Genomic DNA, 27,610 nt, shown 5'->3' on the forward strand with positions numbered 1-27,610 from the left:
CCAGGCTAGCCTGTAGCAGATGAGGCTGGCGAGGTTGGCAGGGCCCGGATAGTGAATGGGCTTGCATGCCAGTAAGGAGTTTGAACTTCACTTAGTTGGCAGTGGGGAGGAACCATGAAGGAGTTTTTAAGCAAGGGTGTGACATGGTTACTTCTATTTTTCTCTAAAGATAAAAATAAAATTATAAGGTATGTATTCCCTGGCTTATTTTTACTCACTGTCTCTGAGTTCTTTTCATCTCAATACATTTAGACCTTACTCATTCTTTTTAACTTCCAGAGCATGAATATCGTATCATTTACATTTTAGAGATTATTAAAGGGAAAGTTTCTTGGACCATGCCACATTTGACCTGGGCCATGTAGGCGAAGCTCTGGAATTTATTTAAGGGAAGAAGGTAATTTCTGTCTGGGGTAATAGTATGATTTACAGCATTCTTAAAGGTATATTCTCATGCAATCTTGTATTTTTATATAATGAAATTTTTTTTTAAGGTTTTCTTTATTTTTAGGGAGTGGGGAAGGGAGGAAAGAAGAGAGGGAGAGAAACATCAGTGTGTGGTTGCCTCTACTGCGCCTCCTACTAGGGACCTGGCCCACAACCCAGGCATGTGCCCTGACTGGGAATCGAATGGACAACCTTTGGTTAGTGGGCCAGCACTCAATCCACTGAGCCACACTAGCCAGGGCTTATGTAATCTTTATTAGTACCTTGTGACATACCAAGAGTGAGACTCGACAAGATGATGTGACTTGCCAAGGGTCATAGAGAACAGGAACTTGAACACAGTTTATCTTTTTTTTATCTTATATTTTTCCATTACCATTTAGTCCCCTTATACCCTCTTCCCCTGAGCAATCCCACACTGTTGTCCATGTCCATGAGTACTTTTTACTTTCTGCTCAATCTATTTTAACTTTAAATCCCACTTTTTTTCTACTTGTTGCTTATTGCTAAACAAAATTGTGAAAATAAATTAGTGTAATTCATTTACTGGTTACCTACTCTGTTCTAGGCACTGTATTTATATCTTTAATCCTCACAATCCTGTTTTACGGAAAAGAAAATGGAGGCTCCAGAAGTTAAGTACCCGAGCCTTGATTTGGACCTTGCTTGGTCCATCTGCAAGGTCTGTGGTCATGAGTCCTCTGGGACTAGAGCTATTTCACTTAAGGACATTATTTGTGATAGGGTCAGGTGACCCAAAGAGCTCAGAAGCATTGATTCCTAGGAGGTCCGCGGGGTACCTCCAAGAAGTCAGATTAAGAAAACAGGGTGACACAGGATATGGCTTGAGTTCATCACATGGCAACTGTGGCTGTGAGTTGCCATTCCCGGGCTTGCTCTTCTCCATTTGCTGTCACTTTCATGAGCCCCTTTTTATAGGACTCCAGGGTTGGTATCCTGGCTGTGATGGAATCAGCAACCCTTGACAGCTGCCGTGAAATCCAGACCCAAACAGAAGGAGCAGAGGCTAGCTCTCAGGTGCCCCAAAGCCTTGTCCACTTTGAATGGAAAAATCCCCAGTTGGCAACAGACAAAGCTGTTTTTCCTTTTGGGTTGAGGAGTGCATTCTGGGTAGGAAAGGGTGGACAACCCCCATCCACAGCACTAGAGGCCCTGTGAAGCTCTGTGCTAGACCTTGTTTCTCGATTTCCAGATGCCCCCTTGTGACTTCTTGTGAGAAGTACCTCTGTTTCTCAAGCCAGTTGTGGCATCAGCTATTGAGTAAATACTCTGCCCAGCACAGTCCTCACAACAGCCTTGCAAAGTAAAGGTTTCTTTTTCTTGAACTCAGGTCTCTATATTCTCTTTTATATATTTTTCTACCTTATTTTTATTTTGAAGTTCAAATTTACAAATAAGTTGCAAGAATAGTACAGAGGATTCCACTGTATCCCCACCCAGATCTCCTCCCAGTTAACTTCTTTTTTTTATCCTCACCCAAGGGCATGCTTATTTATTTTAGAGAAAGGGAAAGGGAGGGAGAGAGGGAGAGAAGCCTCAATGTGAGAGACAAACATCGATTGGTTGCCTCTTGTACACACGCTGATCGGGGACTAAACCCACAACGCAGGCAGGTTCCCTGACCAGGAACCCAGCATGACCTTTCGGTTTACGGGACAGTGGTCCAGCAAACAGCCACACTGGCCAGTTGTTAATTTCTTTCTTTAATCATCACCCAAGGACACTTTTTCATTGCTTTTAGAGAGAAGAAGGGGTAGAGGAAGAGAAAGACATCAATATGATAGATAAACATGTATTGGTTGCCCCCCCCCCCCCCCCCCCCCCCCGCACATACCTGGCCGGGGCATTATACCCACTCCCCCACCCTCCATTAAGGGACGTCACCCCAACCAACTGAACCACACCAGCCAGGACAGTTGTTAACTTTTTATTATGTTTATCATTCTCTCTCTCTTCCTGTCTCTTCTCTGCTCCTTTGACTCATGCATGCACTGTTGCCCTCAAACAGGTAGAACAGAACTTCTCACTCTAAGGGTGGCCTCGAAATGACTTCCCACCAAAATGTACAATCCAGAAAGGGAAAACAAGTGACCTTTCAGTGGAGAAACTAACAAGCACCCCCTCAGCAGGCGATCAAGGTCAGCATCACCAGTGATAGGTCATACTGGTTGGTGGCGTGCACCTTCAATCTGATGTGGTGTGAAGGGCATTTTACCTCTGTGATCTTCCTTCCAAAACCCCATTCTAATCATAAGAAAAGCATGAAGCAAATCCAGAGTAATTGACAGTGCTTCTTAAATTGTAAAAGTCATTGAAAAGGAGGGAAGTTTGAGAAGCAGTTGTAGTCAAGATGCCTGAAAAGACAGGACAACAAAATGTGATGAGGAATCCTAGGTGGGATCCCGGAACAGCAACAAGACCTTAGGTTAAAAACTGGGAAATTGACTTCCAGCCAAGATGGAGGTGTAGGTAGACACACTTGAGCCTCCTCGCACAAACAAAAGGACAACAAATTTAAAAACAAAACACCAGAACTGACAGAAAATCGAACTGTATGAAAGTCTGACAACCAAGGAGTTAAAGAAGAAACATTCAACCAGATCGGTAGGAGGGGCGGAGACAACAGTCAGGGCAGAGAGGACTCACGGCAAGGTGGCGGCTGGCGGCTGGCGGCTGGCGGCTGGTGGACTGGGCGAGGTGGCAGTTTGCAGACTGAGCGGTCTCACATTCACATGCAGATAAATCGGGAGGAACGACTGGGGAGCTAGACAGACGGAGCAACCCAAAGTTCCAGCGTGGGGAAATAAAGCCTCAGACCTCTGATTGAAAACACCCTTGGGGTTGAGGCGGCAGCAGGAGAAACTCTCAGCCTCACAGGACAGTTCGTTGGAGAGACCCACAGGGGCCTAGAGTGTGTGCACAAACCCACCCACCTAGGAATCAGCACCAGAGGGGCCCAATTTGATTGTGGGTGGCGGAGGGAGTGACTGAAATCCGGCAGAGAGTGGAGCAAGCGCCATTGCTCCCTCTCGGCCCCACCCCCACGTACAGCGTCACAGCTCAGCGATCAGCGTTACCCTGCCCTGGGGAACACCTAAGGCTCCACCCCTCACTATGTAACAGGTACGCAGAGACAAAAAAAAAAAAAAAAAAAAAAAGCCCCACATGAAAGAACAGATCAAAACTCTAGAAAAAATACAACTAAGTGACAAAGAGGTAGCCAACTTATTAGATGCACAGTTCAAAACACTGGTAATCAGGAAGCTCACAGAATTGGTTGAATATGGTTGCAAATTAGAGGAAAAAATGAAGGCTATGCTAAGTGAAATAAAGGAAAAATGTACAAGGAACCAACAGTGATGGGGAATGAAACCGGGACTCAAATGAATGGTTTGGAGCAGAATGAAGAAAGAAACATTCAACCAGAAAAGAATGAAGAAACAAGAATTCAAAAAAATGAGGAGAGGCTTAGGAACCTCCAGGACATCTTTAAACGTTCCAACATCCAAATCATAGGGGTGCCAGAAGGAGAAGAGGAAGAGCAACAAATTGAAAACTTATTTGAACAAATAATGAAGGAGAACTTCCCCAATCTGGCAAAGGAAATAGACTTCCAGAAAGTCCAGGAAGCTCAGAGTCCCAAAGAAGTTGGACCCAAGGAGGAACACACCAAGGCACATCATAATTGCATTACCCAAGATGAAAGATAAGGAGGGAATCTTAGAAGCAGCAAGAGAAAAGGAGACAATTACCTACAAAGGAGTTCCCATAAGACTGTCAGCTGATTTCCATAAGTAGCTGATTTCTCAAAAGAAACCTTGCAGGCTAGAAGGGGCTGGAAAGAAGTATTCCAAGTCATGAAAGGCAAGGACCTACATCCAAGATTGCTCTATCCAGCAAAGCTATCATTTAGAATGGAAGGGCAGATTAAGTGCTTCCCAGATAAGGGCTAGTTAAAAGAGTTCATCATCATTCAACACTTATTATATGAAATGTTAAAGGTATTTATCTAAGAAAAAGAAGATAAAAAATATGAACAGTAAAAATGACAACAAACTCACAGCTATTAACAGCCACGCCTAAAAACAAAAACAAAAACAAACTAAGCAAACAGGTAGCACAGGAACAGAATCACAGAAATGGAGATCACATGGAGGGTTATCAGCAGGGGAGTGGGAGGGGGAGAGAGGGGGAAATGGTACAGAGAATAAGTAGCATAAATGGTAGGTAGAAAATAGACAGGGGAAGGTTAAGAATAGTATAGGAAATGGAGAAGCCAAAGAACTTAGTACACGACCCATAGACATGAAGTAAAGCTGGGGGAGGGGAGAGGAATGCAAGTGGGAGGGGGTGCAGGGTAGAGGGTAATAAGCAGGGGGGAATGGGACAACTGTAATAGCATAATCAATAAAATATATTCAAAGAACTGGGAAACCTGAATGAAGAATGGACTTCTGTTCTAAGTGATGTATTGATATTGGTTGTCACTTGTGACGTATGCACCACACTCATGTGAAATGTTAATGGGGCAAACTGAGTGTGGGGTGTTTGAGAACTCTACTATCTTCACAACTTGTCTGAAAATCCAAAACTTTTCTAAAATAAAAAATTATGTACAAAAAACAGCTAGCCCTGATTGGTATAACTCAGTTGGTTTCCACTGCGAAGCAGAAGGTTGCCAGCTTGATTCCAGGTCAGGGCACATGCCTGGGTTGCGGATTCAGTCCCTGGTCAGGGTGCATATGAGGGGCAACGATCAAAGTTTCTCTCCCTCTCTTCCTATTTTCCCCTCTTTCTCTCTCAAAAACAAAAACAAAAACAGCTAAATGCTTTTGTACTGAAAACTTTTAATTAAAACTAATTGCTACCCTGCTTAACCCTCTGGTTTTGAGTTGAGTGATCATTATCAGGGTCACAGAATCAGCCCTAGTTCTCTCAATCCTTTCATTCACTCTCCTCTAAGGCAGAGCTAGCTGAGAAGGTGGTTTGCTTAGGCAGGAAGGACTACAACTCCCAGAGTGCCCCTGTGCAGTTGTCAGGAGCAACGAAGGAATGCAGACTAACAGCCCTGCTGGAGTCCAGACTATCCACAGGACTGACAGCAAGCCGGCCAGCCATGGGCCAGGATTATTACGCTATACTCCATGTCACTCACAATGCAGAGGATGCCCAGATCAAGCAGGCGTAAGTTGGGACAGGAGTGGGGCTTTAGGCATGTGCTGGGGCAGGCCCCACCTTTGTCTGTTTCGGATTGAGCTTTCCTGCAGTTTAGGGCAAGTAATGTAAACCTTGTTTCTTCTCTTTCTTCTTGCACACTTTCATCCTGGCTTCGGGATGGGTCAGGGCTCCCCAGGCATCATCCTTTCCCCTCCACACCCTGTCTCCTCTCTTGGGTGCCCTGGTTTTTCCAGCAATGAAATGAAAACAAAGGAGACATTTGAACTTTGATCTGAGTATTATGGAGAACCAATGGATTGTGAACAGAAGAGTGGCCTGTCCAGAAGTACATGGTACAAATTTTATTTTGGCCGTCACGTGAGATTTTGGTGTCGAATAAACTGCACCAAGTCTTGGGGACTTTATGGTCTATCTCTAAGAAAGCCTAGGACAGGAATCAGCACATTTCCTGGGGGGGGAACCCAATTTTAGACAAATATGTATTGATCGACAACCTAATGGGTTAGGAGAGATAAACATGACTCAGAGACAGTTTAATTTTGTTGGTGAATACAGATGTTGACTAAGTGACAAGTGTGATGGGTGGTACAAAAGGGGAAGCACAGGGCGCTGGGGAAGCCTATTTTGGGAGGAGAGAGGACCTCGTTGCGTCTGTGATGATGACCAAGGCAACAAAAGAAGCCTGAAGTAGGGCAGTGGGCTACCGAGAGGGGAGAGAAAGCGCTTGACAAGTAATTGGATAATTAAAGGGTAAAAAAAAAAAAAAAAAGGAGGAACCTAGGATAATTTCAATCAAGGTTGGGTAGTGATAATATCAGCATTGATTGAATTGTACAGATGCTATTCTGAGAACCTTCCATCATTACTTCACTCAGTCCTCACAACTCTGAGAAGGAGGTGCCATCATTATCCCAAGGCCGCAGGCCTAGTAAGCAGCAGAGCCAGCATCAGAAACCGGCCTGCTCTAGCTGCCTGCTGAGGGCCAGGTCCTGTGCGTGTGGGCATCTAAGTGGTGTAAGTGGGGAGTCTCCAGCGTGGTTGGAGAAACAAGACACAAACTCATGAAGCAAAGAACAATTCAGGGCAATGTGCCACGTTGCCCACTGTTCAGAGCATCTCACTGGCATTGGGACCCATCTAAAGAAATGTCATGAGGAGGGAGGGCAGTTGAAATCCAGAAAAGTAACTCACCTTAAGCACTGGGAAGTCCTAGGTCTGAATCCAGGTTCTACTTGCTAGCTGTGTGCCATGGGCAAATTACCTAACCTCTCTGAGCCTCTGTTTTCCCACCTCTCTCTAAGCAATGGGGGTGGGTTGTGGTGGTATTGAAATGGGATTATATGAGATAACGAACATGAAGATGCCCAGCAAACATTTGCATCTGAAACCATGTCATATAGTGATTAAAAGATCGGCATATGTTTCAAACAAAAGTGCTGAAGCCTTCTCCCTGCAGCAGCCCTGAGGTATGAGTCACATGCATAACCCACTCCCCCCTACGAGTGCCTAGATTTTGTCCCCCCAAAACGAAACTTGTATAACAACGATTCACAGTCACTCAGCAATGAACCTCATCGGTACCACTCCCTCACTGCAGGCTGCGGCACTGGCGCCGTGACTCCACCCTCTGCCCCACTCAGCAAGGCAGGGGAGCCCGAGTGATATTACTGCAGGGATCGTTTTAAAACTCAAGTGTGTATGAAAAACTGAACTATTCTCAAATCTTTTTACTTTTGCTCATTGATAGAATGTATTTGTAATTCTCCTCCCATAGAGACCGTGACCTCCATAGTTAAGAAGGGCTGGTGTCGAAGTCTCAGGGAGGCACAGGAGATTCTCTTTGCAAGGCCTCCAGGGGCTGAGCCAGGCCCCTCGTGGTGGAGAGGTAGAGTCACAGGACAGCAGACCCTGCTCAGTAAGAGTGACCGTTGCCAAAATTTGGAGCGGTCCCACAGTGAGATGGGCTGCCTCGTGGGACAGTTAGCTCATGTTGTTCATTTACTCTCTGCTACTCAATGCTAGGTACTGGGGACACAGAGAACTGGACACAGTAATTCAAGGAATTCACAAGCTAGTGGGGGAGACAGACCAGTCAACAAACAACGGGAGCACTGCATGAAAAGTTACTGGGACCAAAGGCACTGGAGACATAGGAAGGGTTATTTAGAATGGAAGCTGCAATCAAGGAAGGCATCCTGGAGAAATTGCCCCCTGTGCTGAATGTTGAAGGATGGATAAAAATTTGCCAGGAGGCAATGGGAGGGACCGCAGAGCGGTGAGTGTTACAGGTAAGGGAGTAGAATGTTGAAGGCATGAGCAATGCAGTGTGGGGAGTCTAGGCAGGAGAGGGCATAGGAGCAGAGCAGGAGAGATCTGATGAGGAGGCCAGAGAGAAAAGCAGGAGCCTGAATCTGAGAGGCATTTGGATTTTATGCTAAAGACAAAGGGAAACCAAGGGAGGATTTAGGAAGGAGAGCGACTTGGTCAGGGAGCGTTTTAGCAACAGCAGATTAACAAGGGAGAGGGATCAGACCGGTGGCAGCACACAGAACAGACTGGAGAGGGGACCAGAAAGAGGCAGGTGCGGTTCTGTGATGGTAGTGGGGATAAACAGGCGGGAATGGAATATGAGCTAGAAGGGAAAGCCAATGTGCCTTAGTGATGGCGGTAGGGGGTGGAGTGGACAAAGGAGAACTTGGAGCCAAACATAATGCTCACCTAGAATTCTGGCTTCGGTGCCTGGAAAATGGGGGAGGGGACTTAAGGAATGAAAATGTTGTCGAGATTGGGCTCATGGAGTCAGTGGGGTCTGTGGGACATCGGAGAGGAGATACCAGGTGGGAAGCTGGGCAGAGGCTGGCGTTCAAAGGGACCTGCTTTGCAGTAAAACCTTAGGAGTCATCTGCCAGTAGGTGGGGCTCAAAGTGTAGGGCAGGTGAGCTTGTCCAGGCCAGCATATGGAGAAGAGAGGCGGCAGAGCTCTGGGGACACCAGTGTGGAAGTGTGAGCAAGGCAGAGGCTCTGTGCTGTGACCCAGCAGAGGGCACGTGGGTTCAGATTTGTACTGAGCGACTCAGGCTGTGCTGATGTCCCGCTTTACTCCTTCAGACCCTCTTCCTGCCTTTCCGCACCTTGCTCTCTGCTCTGAACTGCACCCATAGGCTTCCTGGCCCTCAGGCGTCCTAACTCATCCTGCTAAAGGGGACGCAAGGCAGGAGACTGGGTGGGAGGAGAGTGGCGCTGGGTATTCACTCCCAGTTCCCTTTCTGTGGGGTCTCTTCAGGTTGGCTATGACCCTTAACTGAAGATCACAGCTCCTGCCAAGGGCCCTGCCTCTACCCTCTCTCCTGGGGGCTCCAGGTAACCTCTCCCTCCCTCACCCCTAGAGACTCAGGAGTGGTCAGGGTGCCCCAGGGCTCCTGGCTTCTGCTACTGCACCATCCCTGTGGTTTCCCACCCACTTCCAGCACCTTGATGAGTGGTTCTTTATTAAACCCTTTACAAATCAGCCAGTTTGTGCCACTCTTTCCTCCTGGGATGCTGATGATAGATTCTCAGGTGCTGTGGGCAGCACGTCACCGAGTGGAAGGCTTGGGCAGGCACAGCAGTGGGGAGAAGACTGAGCACAGAGGTAGGAGATGATGAAGGATGCTGACTGCGCTGAGCGTCTCTCCAGATCAGCCCCTCCGATGCCTTATTGGATCTAATCTTCCCAAGAAGCCTGTGTGTCAGTTCAGACACCCAGATGGGATTAGCTGTGCAAAAAGATGTACTGGGGGAAACCCCTGGGGTGAAGGGCGAGCAGGGGTGTGCAGGGAGAGCCTTCAGACCACGGCGCAGGGCTGACCCCTGTGAAAGAGAGAGGGAAGAAGGTTTGGGGGTGGAAGGCTGCAGTGTGGTCTGGAGGCAATCCCTGCCAGGCCGGTGGGAGTTCTCAAGCAGAGGCTGAGCGTTGGGGGAGTCTCGTGTCCTTCAGCGACGGGCCAGTACTAATCTCCCCCCCCCCCCCCCCCCCCGCACGCTTAGGCATTGGCTGGGAGCAGCTGGAAGGGGCGGGGGTAGGGGGTGGGCAGGTGTAGCCTCAGCACAAATGCCCAGGGGGTCAGGCAGGGGCTGTCCATCAATATGCTTCCTACACTGGGTTCTCCTCAAGGGAGTCTGAGCAATGTGCCTCCCTGGCCAGCACAGCCCTGATTTATAGCTGGGAACCTCAAAGCTCTGAGAGACCACCAGGCAACAGATAGCAGGGCCACCTCTGACCCACGGTCTGCGTCAGGAACACGGCAGCGGCTCTGACTTCTACTAACGCTCCCCACTCTAGGTACCGGAAACTTGCCCTGCGGCACCACCCGCTGAAGTCCGTTGAGCCGTCCTCAGCAGAGATATTCCGGCAAATAGCAGAGGCCTACGATGTGCTGAGCGACCGTGAGTGACGGGCTGACCCTGGAGAAGTGATTCCACGCCACCTCCTCTGTCCCACCTTTCCATTAAGATTGTTCCTTAAGTCTCTGAGTGTTGGGCTTGCTGAGGGGCCCCAACACAGGGTAAGCAAGGTCAAAATAAACTGAGAAAGAAGAAAATGAAGAATTGCCTTTCTCAGTAAACATGAGCTAAGGTAGGGACCACGGTGTGGAGAGCCCCCAGATCAAGCTGACGTGTTCATCCGGTCTCATCGGGGCAGGCTCTAACGTTTCAAAGCTTTAGAATTTGTAAGCTAGAATTATTAGATTCTAAAATAGCAAGGTTCTAGGATTCTATTTACCCAAGATAAGACAGCAGCTATGAGGGGGTAAGCCTGACCCTCGGTCTCTCTGTTCCCACTCCAGTCCCCACCCGTCCCCAGCAAGTCTCAGTCTTTCCCATGTCTCCTCGGGAGGCCATACCTGGTCCACCCGCAAGGAAATCAAACCCCTAACTTCTACAGTGTCCTTCCAATGACTGCCAGACAACACATAATTCAGAAATAAGGCTGTTTTGCCCCATGCTCTTTCCCACATCCCCCCTTCTTCCCAGCCTTCCGGCCGTCTTAGCCCCCAAGGCTGGACCCCTCCTCAAGGTGGTGTACATCCACAGCTGTGAAGAGAGCCATCTATGACAAGTTTGGAGAAGAGGGTCTGAAGGGCGGGATTCCTCTGGAGTTTGGGTCGCAGACCCCATGGACCACTGGTTACGTCTTCCACGGCAACCCTGAAAAGGTTTTCCATGAGTTCTTCGGAGGAAACAACCCCTTTGGTGGTAAGAGGTTCTACCTACCCCCTTGCCTTACTGAGAAACGACGTACCTGTAAAGGTGCTTTTCTTTGACTGTTTTTTTTTTTTTAAACTTTTACAGGCCTCCATTCCTTTCCCTGAAGCAGCCACTCACTGTTAACAATTTATGTATTATTCCAGAAATTTTCTGTGCATTTATGAGCATATTTTTATTTTACTTATTTTAGTGTTTTTAATCCCCACCCAAGGACAGTAGAGAGAGTGAAAGGGAAAGAGAGAGAGAAACACTAATGTGAGAAATAAACATACATCGGTTGCCTCCCATACAGACCTCAACTGGGGAATCAAACCTGCAACCCAGGCGTGTGCCCTGACTGGGCATTGAACCCACAACCTTTTTGGTGTGCGGGACAACACTCCAACCAACTGAGCCACGGGGCAGCATATTCTTATTTTTACATAGACTTTTATTTCACTAAGGAAATGGGACCACACTGTACACAATTTTTTTCCCATTTATCTTATTATACATTATATACAGACTTACTTTACTATTTTTTATGGCTGCGTAAGGTTTCATTGTACAGATGTGTGGTAGGTGAGTCCATGGATGGATGGGAGGGCGATCCCAGGTCCCAGACAGACAAAGAGTTGATTTCTGAGGCTCAGATCATCTTGCAAGAACAGTTGACCTTCAGACCTGTCTTCCTGGCTCCAGTTATGCAACTCAAGAGAGTCTAGGTTTTCACTGCCTGGCTCCCCCAGCCCCTTCTTCCTGGCTCTCTTCCAGCCTTTGTGCATTCCAGAGGTTCTCTCTCCCTCTTTTCCATGTTACTGTGATGAGTGGGCTGCAGCCCGCTGCACCTCCCCTGTCTGCCAGAGGAACCTGGGTTTATAAACTCTCTGTGAGACCGGGGAAACAAGAGACTTGGATTCGGAGGGCCTGCTTCAATCCGTGTGCTGCCGCTGGGGAGCTGTGTGGGTCCCGGGCAGATCTCACCTCTCTGAAACCTCAGCTTCCTCGCCATTCAGCGGCTGTAACAGTCCGTTGCTCACAGGCCATTACCAAAGGAGATACTGTTTATGAAGATGGGCTTTGTGATCAGAAAAATGCCTGCGGTGGACTTGTCTCTCCCAGTCAGGGTGCCCGGACAAGAGGCAGTTCAGAGGAGCCAAACCACAGTGTATGGGGGCATTGCTCATTAGGGAAAGTCAATCTCAGGGCTTGGGGGTCCCTCGGGCAGTGCCCAGGGGCTATACTGCTACAGTGCTTCCAGCTGGGGGGTTTTGTGTCCCATCTCCCTGCAGAGCCAAGGGGCCAGGCTTGCTGTGACCTGGCTATCGGGGTGTCTGAGACCGGGCACACCATAGGTACTGTGTGGACAAATGAATTCAGCAATGCAAAAGGGGGCCAAGTAGTTCACAGACCTCTTGGTTACCAGCCCATCACATCTTAGGGGGGACATAGTGTGATGCTGCCTTGCCCTCCCCAGCCTAAGGTCATTGTGTCATTCTAGTGTGAAGTTCATCCCATGGCACTAGCCATGAGAGGCAGAGGCAGAAAATCCGATCATGATAGTCAGTCCTACATACAGCTTACAAAGCGCTGCACTGCTAGCAAGCAGTGTAGTGGTTAAGGGCGCAGGTTCTGTAGGTAAATCGTGGACGGATCCCAACTCTACTACTCACTACCTGTGGGACTTTAAGCCTTTTGTTTGGCCTCTGAGCTAATGCAATAATAACATAAAAAGCTGAAAACAGCACCTGATGCGTAGTAAGCTCTCAGCAAGTTTAAGCTCTTCGTCATCATCTCATTACCTAATCCTAATGGTGGAGGCCATAGGGCTTTACCTCTCCATCTCACAGACAGAGAAACTGATGCCCCAGTGATCTCACAGCGCATCAGGGGACAGAGGCCGTGTCTGCACCAGGATGGAAGGGTGGGGCATTGGGAGGGGTTATGAGTACAGAGCTGGGCAGGGGCAAGGAGAGTTGAGGAAATAGGAGTTGGGGATGTCAGATATGCTGGTGCCCTCTCAGATTTGTTAGGGACCAGCCCTGCCCTTCCTGACTTTATAAAAGCTTATGTCTGGGGGTCTCCAGTGGCCTTGGGCTGAGAGGGACAGTGAGGGGGAGTGTAGCCTGGGGAAGGGTAGGGAGGACTGGCATGCTGGGACACTCCCCTCCCAAGAGTGAAAACAACTGGAGTCATTTCTGGCACTGCCAGGTGCTGCCACCAGGGCACAACTCTCCTCTCCAGCCAGGGTTGAGGGGTACTTCCCCAGGTTGTGGGGGAAGGAAGGCAGCAAGGTCAGGGGGCTTACCCAACGTGGGGGATGAGGCCAAGGGGGTGGCAAGGGATAATAATCATTGGATCTGCAATTGAGTTCAGCTTCTTGGCCTAAGTCCAAGCCTCCAAGAAGGGATGGGGTGCTGGGTATTCCCCGTGGGGGTTGAAGAGGTGGGCTGGGGGGAGTACTATTAATCCGGTTTCTCTATATAGTTGCTCTTACTCCTCTCCCCACTTCCTGCAGAGTTTTTTGATGAAGAAGGAAATGAGGCGGATTTGAACTTTGGGGGGCTCCGGGGCCGAGGGGTCAAGAAACAGGACCCCCCAATCGAAAGAGACCTCTACCTATCCCTTGAGGACTTATTTTTTGGCTGCACCAAGAAAATCAAGATCTCCCGCAGGGTGAGTGCTTGGCTGGGAGCCCCACTCTGTCCCCTGCAACCCTAACAGTCGCCCTGGCTCCCTTACGGACCTCACAGGCAGTCTCAGACTCGGCGGCCTAGCGCTGCAGAATTCCAGAATCTGAAGTTTGGGAGGGATCTTCAGGGGTATGAGCCTGGTGCTTTCCTAGGGTAGGAATTCCCTCTGCAGTGTTTCTAACGGACAGGACCTTTCCCTTCTCGGGTCAGCCACACCCTTATGGGAAGCAGGAGGGCTCTGCACAGGAGGAGCAGAAACCGTGAATTCTGCCCTCTGTGCGTCACCAGCCCCCGCCCTCAGTCAGGATTTCATGGGGGGAGGCAGGGTGCCCTGTGGGTAAGAAGGAGCCTGTGGGAATTGAGGGGGCTGGTTGAGGAAGGCCCTCAATCCCACAGCCCAGACCTGTGCTAGTCCCTGAACAATGCTCCCTCAAAAAACTTTGCCCCGAGGAGGAGATGCCACCTGTGGTCATGCTTTCCGTGGATGACACCCACGTGGGCATGTGACTGGGGAATGAACGGATGCTGACCTAATAGGGGAATGCTTCAGGTGAGGCTCAGATATGCTGATCTCTGTGTGACCCTCCGGGACGGGCAGAGAACCGCGTCCGTGTGCAGGTGCCCTTGTCAGTGGCCTGGGCCACAGGGTTTCTAGGGCTGGAGCGGCGGCCTCAGTCACTCACGGTGGCTGCTTGGCGTCTCAGGCCCCGGCCCCATGACGTGCCCTGCCGTTCTGGAACTCTAAGCTCCTGGTTCTGGTGGAATGGGGGTGGAGTGGAAACGGCTGCAGGCAGGGCGTCCCCATTGCTGCAGGACTGAGCGCGGGCACGGACCCTTCCACGCTCCCCTCGCGTGGGGGAGCCCTGAGCAGCCCTCCCGCGACCATCCCGCTGCAGGTGCTGAACGAGGATGGGTACTCCTCCACCATCAAGGACAAGATCCTCACAATTGACGTGAAGCCTGGTTGGAGGCAGGGCACACGAATCACCTTCGAGAAGGAAGGTGACCAGGTGAGAGGGAAGGAAGCTGGTTTAGATCTGTCCTAGGGTTAGTTACCTGGGCTCCCGTGGTGGGAAGATGGAGGGGGAAGGAGGCAATGCTTTTTCTTGGCCCCGTGAGCCCTCGTCTGGCATGGAGACCAGTCTGCAGGGTGGGTGAGAAGACCGCTAATGTCTCTTCCAAGGGACAGAGCCCCACACCTACCTGTGAGTGGGCAGCCCAGGGCTTCTTCCCATTTTGCAAGAGCACAAGAACGGAAAGGAGAACCCAGAGCTGACTCTAGTGCTTGGTTTTTCTTCAGTGTTTCTCTGAGTAAAGTACAGCTATACGAACTACGCAGAAACCATTTATTAATGATTTGAAATACTAATTTAAATAAAAATATAAAATTACTGTCCCAGGCAGTGATGGTGTCTTCAGAGCCAAGAGAGTTTAATTTCTCTGTTGACACTTCTTGTCTCCTTTGTCACCTACAAAACATTTACTTCAAGACCCAGCTGCAAGGTTCCCCCTCTGGGCTACCTCCCCTGCTCTCCACACCTGGGCCATACCTCTCGGAGCTCCGGCCTTGGGGTTCCCTTTTTCAGTCTTGGGCCTGCTGAGGGTTCACTGTGCATGCTTTTATCCCTCTAGACTGGGAGCTCCTTCCGGGTAGGGGCCAGTCTGATTCCTCTGTCCTCAGGGGCCATAAGACAGACACTCAACAGGGTTTTGGTGACTTACTGAAGCATGGCAGGACAGAGACTACGGAATACCCAGCTCAGTGTTCCACCCACCACCTAAGGAGGCCTCTGTCTCCCTCCAGCTGAGCACATCTATTTGAGCATGCTCAGTAGAGAAGGAATGGGTTGGGGGCACAGGATTCATCTGGGTAGTCTTCTCAGAAGAGAGGCTAGAGGGTCAAATGGAAAGGGCCCTCCCAGAAAACCTGGTGTGATCTTTGTTCAGAGGAAGACATGGAGACCAGAAGAGGTAGGAACTTGGCCAAGGTCACACAACCAATTAGTCCTGTTCTGCCTTGGCCTCTGCCTCCCAGGGCCCCAACATCATCCCAGCTGACATCATCTTCATCGTGAAGGAGAAGCTACACCCTCGCTTCCGCAGGGAGAACGACCACCTTTTTTTTGTGAACTCTGTCCCCTTGGGCAAGGTGAGTGGCCAAAGTGGAATACGGTGGGGGCAGGATCAGAGTGAGCTCCCCCTGCCTCCATGGGAGGCCCCGAGACAAGCAGGCCTTCAGAGAGTGGTAATCATCACTCCTGAGTGTGAGTGGCCCTGGGTGACAAGCCAAGCAATAAACGGCACCAGCACAAACTTTGCCTCTCCTCCCACCCCACCTGCAGTCAGTCACTAAGTCCTGTCAATTCCCCCTGCAACCCCCTCTCCATTTGGTCCACTTCTGTTCATCACCACCATCAGGGCCGAGCGGCAGTCTCTTCCACGGCCTTCCTGCCTCCCTGCTCATCTCCCCCAGCCTCTTGCCCACAGTTGTCTTGCCACGCACTCATCTGACCGAGCCACACTCCTGTTTAAACATCTCCACGTGGGACTCGAGGCCCTACACGATCTGGACCCTGCTGATCTCATGCCACTTAGAGCTCCTGCCCATGAGGTGTGCTTGCACTCCTTCGTTCTCTTGTTTATTCTGGCCCCTCTGCCTGGAGTGCTGTCTCCCCACCTTGTCGAACTAACCTCACTCTTTAAGGCCCTCGTCAGCTGCTACCAGCACTGTGTAGCCCTTTTGTTCACCCAGAATGGTTTGGGAGCCTCTCCTTGGCTCCCACCGAACCCTTTATTTCCCTCTGTTATGACGCGAGTCAACATCATCAGTCTTACCAACCACACTGTGAATCCTTAACAGAATGGTCATGGGAACCTTCTCTACTCCCACCTCTGGCCTTAATGTCCCCCAGGCTCTGACCTGCTGCACCGTGGAGGTGAAGACCCTAGATGACCGTCTGCTCAACATCCCCATCAATGACATCATCCAGTGAGTCCATCTGCTTGGGCTCCCATGGGCAGAAAGGCTGGCCTGGGCCTTAGAGGGTAGTATCAGACAGGTAGGCCTAGTTGTTCAGGTTGCACCGACCACAAGGGGGCGAGAGAGGACTAAAATCCAGCTTCCGCCCCGCCTGAGCTGTGAACCGCTTTCTCCTGGCAAATGGAGGGCCTTTATCTAACTTCCACGAAGGAGCCACGGTAGAGGCTAGAGGCTCCTAGTGTTAGGTGATCCTTGTTGCCTTTATCTTCTGTCCTCCAACAGCTCTCCTTAGAGTTCTGAGTTAATTCCACTAAGCCCTTTCCAAGGAAGGCCCCTCTGCCTGGGAAGATTTGCTCAGCAGCCCAGCCCCCCACCAACCAGGGTCTGCTCACTTTCCTTCTTCCCCGTCCCGTTTCCCATCTCCAAAACGAGATTCCTGGAATATTCCACCAGAGGCTCGGTGTAAATGGGTTTTCAGGGGGCAAACTATCTGGAACGAGCCAGTCTCTTCTCTCTCCCATCCCACGGTGGAAGCCGCAGTGACAGCCAGGTGCCTGAGAGGACGTGAGCAGGGCTGGCACCGGAGCTGTTGAGGTGATGCTCTGGGTGCCCTCTAAACTCCCTTCTTTCATCCTCTCTCAGTCCTAAGTACTTCAAGAAGGTGCCGGGTGAGGGGATGCCATTGCCTGAGGACCCCACCAAGAAGGGGGACCTCTTCATCTTCTTCGACATCCAGTTTCCCACCCGACTCACACCCCAGAAGAAGCAGATGCTGCGCCAGGCACTGCTGATGTAACTGGTGGGCTGGGGGCCGGGCCTTACCCCACTCCTACCTCCCGCAGCCTCTGGGTGTTCAGGGGAGCCAACCCACTGCACAGATGTGGCACAGGGATGGGATGGCATGGGACTTTTAAACTGACACAATAAAGATGTATTTCTTATCCTCCGGCTATACTCAGGAGTGTGTGTGCTAGGGGGCGGGGTCGGGGGGAGAGGAGCTTCATATAGCCTTTCTGTGGATCAGAGGACAATTGAGGACATGAGTCCCTGTCCTGGCTTTGTGGGCGTGGAGGGTCCTGAGGGATCAGAGCCTCGGTACTCTGAGCTGGGGCAGGGCTGTGTAGCCAGAAGGCCCTCGGCTCTACTCATTTCTCATGACACGTGATCTTTAGGACAGACAGTATCTAGAGTGTGATGTGGTCACATTGTACTCAGGAAAACTGAAGTCCAAGGGGAAGAAAACATCTGACTCAGCGGAACCTTGAAGGCCACCTCCCACAGACTCACCCTGCTTAGTCGGCACAGAGGACACAAGCACGGGAAATGGCTTTGGTTTCTACGTCACCAGCCCCAACTCCCTTGCCTGTGCAGTGGGCCCTAGGCTGCCTCCAGGCAGGGTGGCCTGGGAGGCAGACCTGGGTTGTGCTCCCAGCCTGGCCACTGACCCCTTGGATATTACTGCCTGTCAGCAAAGCAGAGCTCATAAGGCCCCTCAGGTTACTTGTGAGGACCCAGCCGCTGGTGTGAAAGTGCTTGGTGAACTTGTTTAGGTTCCAGGGCCACAGCATTGCTGCCCACATGGCCTGTGGGAGCCCCAGCCTCCAAGCCCGGTGGGGCCTGTGCAGACCACACCTGCCTCCACAGTCTGCCTTCTATCAGTTAACAAGTGAGGTGCACGCTGCTTCTGTGCCTCTCCTGAGTCTGGTTTTGGTACAGGATGGGCCCAATCTTATGACAGACTAAGTGGTCACTGCTGTGAAGACTTTAGGGGTGCCAGAAAAGCACCTCATGTTGCTTGGATTCCACCACTGAAAGCACTGTGTTAGTTAGCGTAAGGTCTTTTCCTTCAACGGGTACTCAGCAGCACGTCAGCCATTTTCAACCCGTCAGGGAGAAAGTGGCAGTGTTGGCAACAGCCCAAGATGTAGGATGGGACCAGGGGTCTGGGGAAGCATCTCTGCAGTCGTTAAGGAGGGGGCTCTGGAGTCAGATACACCCCAGGCGTGCTACTTACCAGCTGTGTGCCCTTAGGCAAATACCTTCGTTTCTCTGAACCTCAGACCCATACAGATAAAACCCCCCATTTTGCAGGCCTTGTGCAAACTAGGCAGGACCTGGGTGATGCGTGGTGGTACCTGCTCTGCTGAGAGCAGGGACCAGGTGAGGGCGCGTGGAGCCTGCACTGGGAAATACTAGCACTCCAGGCCTCCCCTAGAGTGGCTGGAAAGCCTGCTCCTCACCGTGAGACTCTGAAGATCTTTGAAACTTGTTATTTCAGTGTTCAGCTCATGCTCGAATACCAGGCTCCACTCTAGTGACCTTCAGTGGTACCTTGTGAGCCAGGCAAAGCAGTGCTCATCATATACCCATTTTATAGGCATTAAGGACAAAGAGCCAGTTTTATGTAGTTTCTACCCCTTTCCCAGCTCATTGACCCAGGATCACACCCCAAACCATGAGGAAGTCTGGTGGACTCTTGTCTACCAGTGTCTGGGACATAAGCCTGCTGAACGGACCAGCTGACTTGCCTGGTGTGACGGATTGCCTGTTTCCTCTAGCATGTAACAGTGAATGGCCTGCCTCATGGATTTCAGATGCACCCATCGCCAGGGGCCTCCATTTATGCTGACACCCTGCAGCCCAGCAGAGAACAGCCTGGATGAGTTGTCTGCCTTCGCCTTGAATTGACTCGTGGTACCTAATCCTGTCCCTTTTGGGGACTGAGACACCTTGGCTTAATTTGTTAGAAGCTGGGCCCCCTGTTCTCCAGTAACCTAATGTCCTGGACCCCTTGCCCAGGCACTGAAGGGCCTAGCCTCCAGCTTTGACTGATGGGGAAGGAGCAGTAGCATCAGCTACATTAAGCTGTGAGGTAGTTTTCTCTGCCTGGCTCCACAGCTGCCTGATTTCTGCAGGACCCCAGCAAAGGTCCCTGGAAGAGGCCCCAGGGGAGGCAGGAGTCCTGGTCTCAGATCAGCTGAGGACATCCTGTGTCCCTGGCCACACAACCTCTCAGCCCTCACACCCTTCAGACATCCACAAGGCGGGCCAGGGTGGCTTAACTATAAGGGCCCAGCTCTGCACGATACAATTCGGGACTCTGGGACATCAGAGTCCCTGACCCCTTGAAACAAAAATAGTCCTGCCCAACTGCTTTCCTGCCTGAGGACAGGTGGTAGGGAGACAGAAACGTGTCAACCCCTGTGCAGCCTAAGCCTTCGTTTGTCACTGCCTGCTTGGGATCTCTGGCCTGGGGACAGGGTGAGCCTCCAAGTGGAAAGAGCCCTCTGGCCAAGGACAGATGTCCTGCAGCCTGCCCTCCCAGTGCAAGACTGTCTCTAAGGATGGATGGGACCGGGAAGACGGGAGGCAGCCCGACTTGCCCTCACTAGGTCTGGGACTTTGGGGTAGGTTTCCCATTTGTAAAATGGAGTAAAATAAGCCCACAACATCTAAGATTCCCAAGTTCCTCTAAATCTTCCAAGAAGTGGAGTTGCAAGGCAGATAGGAACACTCTCATTTTGCAGACAGACAGGTAAACAGGCCAGAGGCCAGCTCAGGGGCTGGAAAGGCAGTGCCGGAGTACCAGGCACTGTGGGAGCAAAAGCTCAAGGAGCCTGGCGAGAGCAAAGTCACTGCTGTGACTCTGGGCTGCTCCTTCACTCGCCACTTCAGCCTGGGGCCTCGTTTGGAAAGAGAACTGGCCGAACTAGATTGGACACTGGAGGAAGAAAGTGGGTCACACACACTTTCCCAAGTCAGGGTAGCTCCTCCCCTGCCCACCGAGTGCCAACAGGGACCATTAGACTAGGATCCCTGGTGTAGGCTATGAGAGAGGGAGCAGACACCAAGGTTGAGCTTGTTTTATGGGTGATGTGCTCTCTGGGCTTGGGGACAGAATCTTTAAGAGCTGGGCTGAGAGGCTTGCGATCCTGGTTGCTGTCAGGCCTTGCACAGGGTCAGCTGGGACCCACTCCACCAGGACTGAGAGGCCATGGGGAGATGAGCTGGGAGGAGAGGTGGGAGTGTGGGGAGAGGGAAGGGGTGGTAGAAATGGGAGCAGAAGGGGTGCGGAGTGAGGGAAGGGAAGGAGGGGAGGAGGAAAAGGGAAGCAGGGCCTGGCTGGAGCCGAAGCCAAGCCAGAGGTGGTCAGGATGGCAGCGGGAGAGGCTCAAAAGGGAGCCTCCCGGGAAGTGCAGGAAGCCATGAGGGCCCGTTTCAGCTGCTCATAGGTGACGAACATCACCACGTTCCAGGAACCCAAACGGAGGAAGGAGGGCATGAACCTAGAAGGGAGAAAACACAGGTCACAGGGGCACCTCCACGTCCTGCCCACCCCAGTGGGCCCCGGCATCCAATCCAACCCAGCTGCTCTGTCCCAAAGGAGGTTGGGAGGGCCCAGGGACCAGTGCCTCACAACTGTGTGGCTGTGACTAAGAATCCTGTGAGTCTCCATTTTAATACCTTTCAAGTAGGTAGCAACTCTGCAAGGAAGGAGTTGAGAGCATGAGAGAGAAGGTTGGTGAAATACCAGGACCATGATCAGAAATAGCTTAACACCTGGTTGCTACTCAGCTCCAGGTGGCTCTCCCCCACCTGTGTGATCGCAGGCCTGGAAGTGGGTGGGGTGGATCACAGGCTCACCCTTTGTAGAAGGCCCGGGGACCCTCCTTCTGGAGCATGGTGAGGGCACAGCGGCCAGCGCTGCTGTACTGGCCCAGGGCAGAGTTCATGTATCTCGTCTTGACTACATCCACAGGGGAGGCGATGACAGTGGTGCAGAAGCCTGCCCCGAAGGCAGAAGTGAAGTGACAAGGAAGGTCATCTGTCAAGGAGGAGGAGCAGGCAGAAGAGTCAGCACTCCTCACCCCATCATTCCAGAAGGAAAGAGGTTACTGAAGTAGCTGGGGTCCTGTGGTTTTAGAGAGACAGACACTCCAGCTGGGATGCATCCCCAGGGCCTAAGCAACATTTGCCCACCTTGCCTCAGGGCCTCAGTGTGCAAAGTGGGAGCTTCCTCTCAGTTGGCCTCAAGGCGGAGAGTGAGAGAGAGAGAAACTCCCTCCACAGAGGGGAACAGGATGAAAAGAAGTGGCCCTCAGGCAATCCGATTCCCATAGCTGATCCTGGGTTGGGGGAAGGGCGAGACCCAGCACCATCTGCCCTAGCTCACCTGTCATGAGGTTGGCCTTCAGGAGGGCATCCTTGATGAGGTCGTAGGTCACCAGCTCAGCACAGTTGACAATGGCATTACGAGCGATATTGGGAGAGGTCCCTACAGAAGGAAGGGGTGCCGATGTGAAACCAGGGATGGGGGAGGAGGGAGAAGGGGAAGAAGAAACATCTGGTACGCACCTTTCCAGAGTCCGCGGAACCCTTCCTCTCGGGCAATGGTCTTGTAGGCATCCACAGTGCTTTGGTACCTCTGGCTGCCTCCAGCCCGGGCCTGCGCCTGGAACCGGACCTTCACCACATCCGTGGGCTGGGCCACAGCCACAGCCAAGGCACCCGTGGTGCTCCCCGCCAGGAGGCGGCTCCCAATGCCGGCGTCTGTCGGGGGAGAGCCATGGGGGTCAGTGTCTAGCTGGGCCTGGACTCCTTTTCTGCTTCTCCTCACCAAATACACCAGTGACTATAATCTCCTGCCTTTCGGAAATAGGTTCCAGACCAGCTCTTGCTCTAAGAACTCCTCGCGTCAAACAAAACATTACTGTGTCTACTCCTTGCTAGGCCCTGGAATACAGCAGGGAGTAGGACAAAAAGAGACTTACTGCTTTCTTTCATAGAGTGTTCTCATTCTCTTCACTGAACCTGCCCAACAGCCCTGAGAAACCAGAATTGTTTCTACTTGACGAGTAAGAAGACCTAGGCTTGAGAGAAGCAGCTTTTCCAAGGCCTGGGACATAAGACTTGGGTTCTCATCCCAGATCTACTTTTCCCTGCCACATAATCTTGGGAAAAGTCAACCCATGACCGGGCCCTCAGTTCCCACATGTGTAAGACAGCACGGGCGTGGCGCGCGAAGGAGAAATGAAAGTGCTGGCTTTGAAAGCTGAAGTCCTGGGTGTATTTTCTGGCTTCCCACTGTGTGCCCTTGGCCAAGGCCCCCTCCCGCCAGCCCCTGCAAGCCTGTCTTCACCTGTAACACAGGGCCAGTGCCACCTCCTCTCAAGGTAGTTGTGAGGGCTGTCCTGGGAGGACGCCCTGCTCAGAGCTGGCACAGCCCTAGAGCTCTGTTATCATTAGGTGAATCAGGGCCCTGCCAGTTCTCCCTTCCTCTGATTCTCCTCGGGATCTTGAGGCCTAAAGGAGCTACGCAGCAAAATGTACTAGCAGCAATCATCACCGAGAAGAAAAGGCCAAGGAGCCTAGGGCCCGCTCCACACTTACGCTCCGAGCCCTTGGTGTAGAACTGCTTGACCGAGTCATAGAGGCCGATGCGGACAGAGGCGAAGCTCATCTGGCGCTGCAGGCCGGCGACCAGCCCGTTGTAGAGGCTGCGGGGACCCTCGGTGCGCACCATGGTCAGGATGGTGCCCAGCACGCCACGGTACTGGACACTGGCTGCCGCTCTCGCTGCCCCCTGCTTTTCCCCTTGGATCTGCAAGGCCAAGACAGGTATGGGGGTAGGCAGGTTGCCACTCCCATCTACCGCCATTTCTATGCTACAAAACTTACAGTCCCGAACACCCACTGGCCCTTGAGGGATCTGCATCTTGGGAAGGGAAAGGACTGGACACCATCAAGACCCCTAGGCTTCATCCCCTCACCTGCAGCCGGACTTTGGCAGTATCCAGGGGAAAGGTGATGAGATCCGCAATGCAGGCAGCTGTGCCGGCCCCCACAAACTTCACGGTGGCAGTAGGGGGCACATCTGTGGCCTTGAACCCAACCATGATGCTTATTTTCTGCTACCTCCCAGAAGATGAAGAAAAATTGGAGAAGGGGGCACCTTCAACCAGCAACAAGACGAGATAGAGGAACTCTGCCGGAATCTAAGCCAAGGAGAGAGAAGCCCCATCATCGTCAGTACCCCTCCACCCTCCTTGCTTATCACCCCCACCCCTGCCTTCCCCAACAGCACCACCTCCCTAAGCAAGGACCAGAGCAACCCCATGAGGGAAAATAGGAGTGAGTTCTGGAGGTACTGAAATAAGGGCTGAAGAAGCAACTCCTGCCTGTGGAGCCCAAATTTAGTGAAGAGCTCCCTCCCTTTCACCACGGGGAGTCTGGATCACAGATACCCTAGTGCTGTCTCGAACAGGCCGTGGCCCAGACATGTGTCTGCTGGGTCCAGAGATTTCACTGATGATGTCCACATTCCTGCTCTGCGGGTCTGTCTGGAAAGCAGACCCACGTGAGGAAAAGGTTTCGGCCAGACCAGAACCCGACAGGCACAAACCTGTAGGCTTATGCCCTGGGTATCTTAAGCAGGAGAGGTTCCTATGGGTCTGGAATTGTCTAAATCTGGGAGAAAAGGAATGGATAACCCAATTCAGTTCCTTCCCAGCCCTCACATAGCTTGGGCTCCCCTGAATCATTCTTTCGAGAAGATTGCTTTGCTAGGTCCTGGTTCACTGAGATACAGGAGACAGTATCTACCCTAGAGCGGCCCGACTGTCTGGCACAGGGCGTGGGCAGGCCGCACTGGGGCTTGCAGGACATACTGTTAAACCGCAGAGGAGGGAACACTCCCAACAGGAAAGAGGTAAGGAAGAGTGGGTAATCAGATTTGGAAAAGGTAATATTTAGCTGGACCTTGAGGGACGCTGGGCAATTCTTGGGGCTCAGAGTAGTGCCTAGGTGCTCAACTTTCTTCCCTGGCCTGCTGTGTGATTCAGGGAAAACCATCTCCCCTCCTCTACCACAGGGGAACCCACATCTTCACCACAAAAGAGGTGGGGACAGGGAGATGCAAGTGAGAGATACAGAGTGACACAGGAAACCAAAAGCTACATTTTGTTCTCAGAGTTGGAACAATACCCTTCCCTCCCCCGCTAAGGGAGGAAGTGAGCCCAGCAGCCCAGTGGGGGAGGATGACCTGCTTCTCTCTCCCCTGAGCTCACTTCTCTGATTTCCTAGGAGCAGCTGCTCTGAGCCCAGCCTGACTGGCTGCCCCAGTTGCTGGGGCCAGGAGGAAAGAGCTGACCAGCACAGGGAAGGTGTGGTGGGAGTCAGCTGTGAACACAGAGACCCATGGAAACAAACTGCTCCAGGGCTTCTTCCTCACCCAAGTAGCTGGGGCAAATAAGGAAGTCCAGGGCCTACTCACTGCTCAAATGCATCAGAAATTCAGATAGAGCGTGGCTCACTTTGGGCTCAGTGAAGATGGGCACTCAAATGGCACAGTGGGTTGATGAAGATGCTCCAGACCCCCTGCCATCCCTGCTCTGACATACCCATCCCCTGGGGCACTCTATCACCAGGCTTACCACTCAGAGCAGCCCTGTGAGGCGCCCTTACTTCCACATTAGAGATAAAGAGCGAACTTGGTGAGAGAGCCACTTCTATAGCTCCAAAGCTTATGCTGTTTGCTTTGTTCTAGAGCCCAGCTCATTTCTCTCCTGCTGCTTTCTCAGCCCCAGGCACAGCCAGGGCCTTTGACAACGAAGTCCAACAGCCAAATTCTCTTGTGCCAGCATGACATTTCCGAGAAGATGAAGGCAAATGGCATCCCTTCTCTGGGCATCAGACATGGCGACATTAGTCTCATGTCCTGACTTCGAGCTGGGCTGAGGCTGTAGTGAGCACGGGAACAGACTAAGACCCACCCCTGCCTACCTCAAAGACAAGTGCAGAGACTCAGCTGCCATTCTGAATGTTGCTTTGGGTTTGCCACAAGTCAGGTCCTTCAGGGGCACGAGTATGGGGTAAAGGTCCCCTCTGCTAAAGACCTTACTACAAAGAGTTAGTAAAGCTCAGGCCTAGAAAGAGTTAATCATATTCTACTGTCCGTGGCAAATACCAGTTTCGGTGTCAAAAAAAAGTACATCTCATTTCTAGTCTGCGTCTCAGGGAAAGTCAAAGCTGGAATCAGAAACATGTAGTTAGAAGAGTAGGTTCCAGTTCTCCTGATTCCCAGGGTCAGCCAGGGCCAATCACTGTCCCATCTGGGTCTAAACTTCCTCCTTTGTAAAATGGGGGCCATTATCCTTGGTTTGTCAGGGTCAGCTTAAGAGCCAGAAGGAGACCAGGGTATAGGACAGTGCTTTGTGAACTGTGAAGAGCAGCTTCGCCGGGGGTGGGGGGTAGGTATTTTTGTTAATGTCCTGCTGACCCCCCACCCCTACCCCAGCCTATAGGGCTAAGGAGGCGGCTGGAGATCCCCCCCAGACTGGACTCTTACCCGGCTTTGTAAGGTCTCACGCTGAGGCCTCTAAGATCAGGCTTCTCTAAAGGTGTCCCGTTCTTCAAAGCTGCCAGCAGCTATCATGGCCCGATCGTGTTGGTTTTCCATAGAAAATGGCTGGGAGACGAAACACCTAAAGTTCATACTATGTGTCCTGTGGATAATGGCAAAGGAGGAGAGTTCAGAAGGAAATTCACTTTAAAGGACCACACCCCAACAAGGAAAGGGCCCCTGCCCAAGGCACACAGTCCACTCAGTGCCTAGGAGGAAGGATCCATTTCCCCAGAGCTACTGGGGAGTAATTAAGCGCACACAACGGAGGGGGGAAATGAACCCAGGAATTCCCCCCTCCCACCCCCGCCTGCTCTCTCAGTGTAACACATTGGCTCTTTCAGACTTCTGCTTCGGTGGCGCGCAGTACGCTGGGGAGCATTGCTCAGCCCAGTCGGCAGGCGTCAGGATGGGTCAGAGACTCGCTCAGAGTTCCACTAGGCCCCAGAGCAGGGCTGCCAGGTTGGATGATCGGGGCTCAGGAGAGGCCAGTTCAAACCCACATCCCAGCAGAAATAGCCCCAGCAATGGCCTGGAGCCCCCCAAGGAGGAGGAGATCATTCTGGCCATTGCAGAGGGGCCAGAAGGTCCCCACCCAAGGCAGGGCTGGGCATTCTGGCCGGGGGGGAAGGGCGTGGGAGGGTGAAGGTCTAAATTACAGCCAATTGAACGCGAACGGTAGAGAACAAAAGCGAGATAGGAAAAGGTGAAAGAAGAGATAAAGACAGGTCGGGCAGAAAAGAAAAATACAAAGTAGTTTGGGTTAGGAGGGAAATTAGAGAGGGAAGCGCGCGGGTGCGTGCGGCCGGGGTAGCGGGCGTGGAGCACGCGTGGCAGAGCAGGGCTGGGGCGGGGCTCACCGGGCCGCAGGGAGAACCGGAGACGAGAGAGCGGGTGGCTCCGTCTGTCTGCAGTCACAGGGTGCGCGGAGGGAGCACACACAGCACTCGACCCAAAGGCGCGAGGGTTGAGGCTTGCAGTTGCGGCTGGCCGAGGCTGCCGCGGAGACTTAAGTCCTGGGGGGCAGGGCCTGCGGGGAGGGGCGGGGCTTATGGGCCGTTGGGCTGGGAGGAGCAACCCTCGCGAGCCTCCGCCTTTCCGCCCGGGCCCTCAAGGCGCACCCTTTCCTCCACTCCTGTTTCCGTGAGGGCGGCGGGTCCCCGCGTCTACCCCTTAGATTTCCCTCCCCCGCGGTCACTCCCTCCCCTCGTTCCGCCAACATTGTGAGAATGGAGAGACTGACGCCAGGAAAGAAGCAGAGGCTGTCCAGGGTCACACACGCCTCTGTCCCCAACCTTCCCCACCAGGGCTCTTTCTAACCGCGGCCCAGAGCCCAGGGTGTGAGCGCACTGCCGGCCTTTCTTTCACAGGCCCAGCCCGCGGTCCCGGCCTCTGCTAACCGCCCGCCCACCTGCCACGTGCGCGGGCGCGCGCTCCCGCTGGGCGGGGCCTCCCGACCCGCCTCGCCGGCGATTGGTTAACGTCCCCGCGCTGTCAGCGGGCGGAGCCAGTCCGAGCTGTAGCAGCAGGTGGCCCGCAAACCGCCAACGGTCGCTGGGAACAGCTGGCCTTCCTGCGTTCTCCCTCCGAAGATCGGCCTGTCCCTGGGGACCCGGCGGGGCTTCCGGCCTGGGTGGGGATGGGACACGAAGCGTGACGCGAGCG

At 52.4% G+C, this 27,610-nt stretch overlaps 2 protein-coding genes across 5 annotated transcripts; one reads left to right on the forward strand and one right to left on the reverse strand.

The window, feature by feature from the left end:
• The first annotated feature begins 5,520 nt into the window (after window positions 1-5,520).
• DNAJB13 (DnaJ heat shock protein family (Hsp40) member B13) lies at window positions 5,521-17,488 on the forward strand. Of its 4 annotated transcripts, XR_008426900.1 has the most exons (9): window positions 5,521-5,652; window positions 9,968-10,071; window positions 10,720-10,881; window positions 13,391-13,548; window positions 14,462-14,575; window positions 15,601-15,714; window positions 15,984-16,176; window positions 16,426-16,554; window positions 17,188-17,209. XR_008426900.1 is itself a non-coding variant. In XM_024572680.3 (8 exons), exons 1-8 carry the CDS (start codon window positions 5,585-5,587, stop codon window positions 17,339-17,341), a joined length of 951 nt encoding a protein of 316 aa, XP_024428448.2. In that variant the 5' UTR covers window positions 5,521-5,584; the 3' UTR covers window positions 17,342-17,488. The 4 variants fall into 4 exon arrangements, 2 of the variants coding, with proteins under 2 accessions (XP_024428448.2, XP_053780717.1); XR_006652939.2 differs by lacking the exon at window positions 15,984-16,176; XM_024572680.3 differs by lacking the exon at window positions 15,984-16,176 and having other exon boundaries at window positions 16,478-16,554; window positions 17,188-17,488.
• Window positions 17,489-20,393: 2,905 nt separating this feature from the next.
• UCP2 (uncoupling protein 2) lies at window positions 20,394-26,963 on the reverse strand. Its single transcript, XM_024572681.3, has 8 exons — window positions 26,806-26,963; window positions 25,892-26,048; window positions 23,316-23,540; window positions 22,936-23,146; window positions 21,901-22,095; window positions 21,719-21,820; window positions 21,190-21,370; window positions 20,394-20,831 (listed from the first exon to the last, which is right to left on the reverse strand). The coding sequence occupies exons 3-8, from the start codon at window positions 23,439-23,441 to the stop codon at window positions 20,717-20,719; spliced, it is 930 nt and encodes a 309-aa protein (XP_024428449.2). The 5' UTR covers window positions 23,442-23,540; window positions 25,892-26,048; window positions 26,806-26,963; the 3' UTR covers window positions 20,394-20,716.
• Window positions 26,964-27,610: the final 647 nt, after the last annotated feature.

This window comes from Desmodus rotundus, chromosome 5 (assembly GCF_022682495.2).
Source record: "Desmodus rotundus isolate HL8 chromosome 5, HLdesRot8A.1, whole genome shotgun sequence".
NCBI lineage: Eukaryota > Metazoa > Chordata > Mammalia > Chiroptera > Phyllostomidae > Desmodus > Desmodus rotundus.

Excerpts from the sequence above, each read along its gene's own strand:
- UCP2 (XM_024572681.3), bottom strand. The coding sequence starts at position 23,441 with ATGGTTGGGTTCAAGGCCACAGATGTGCCCCCTACTGCCACCGTGAAG. Across the intron at positions 21,821-21,900 it reads GTTCCGCGGACTCTGGAAAG|GGACCTCTCCCAATATCGCT; the intron begins GTGCGTACCAGA and ends TTCCTTCTGTAG. Across the intron at positions 21,371-21,718 it reads GAAGGCCAACCTCATGACAG|ATGACCTTCCTTGTCACTTC; the intron begins GTGAGCTAGGGC and ends CCTCCTTGACAG.
- DNAJB13 (XM_024572680.3), top strand. The coding sequence starts at position 5,585 with ATGGGCCAGGATTATTACGCTATACTCCATGTCACTCACAATGCAGAG. Across the intron at positions 15,715-16,477 it reads ACTCTGTCCCCTTGGGCAAG|GCTCTGACCTGCTGCACCGT; the intron begins GTGAGTGGCCAA and ends AATGTCCCCCAG. Across the intron at positions 16,555-17,187 it reads CCCATCAATGACATCATCCA|TCCTAAGTACTTCAAGAAGG; the intron begins GTGAGTCCATCT and ends ATCCTCTCTCAG.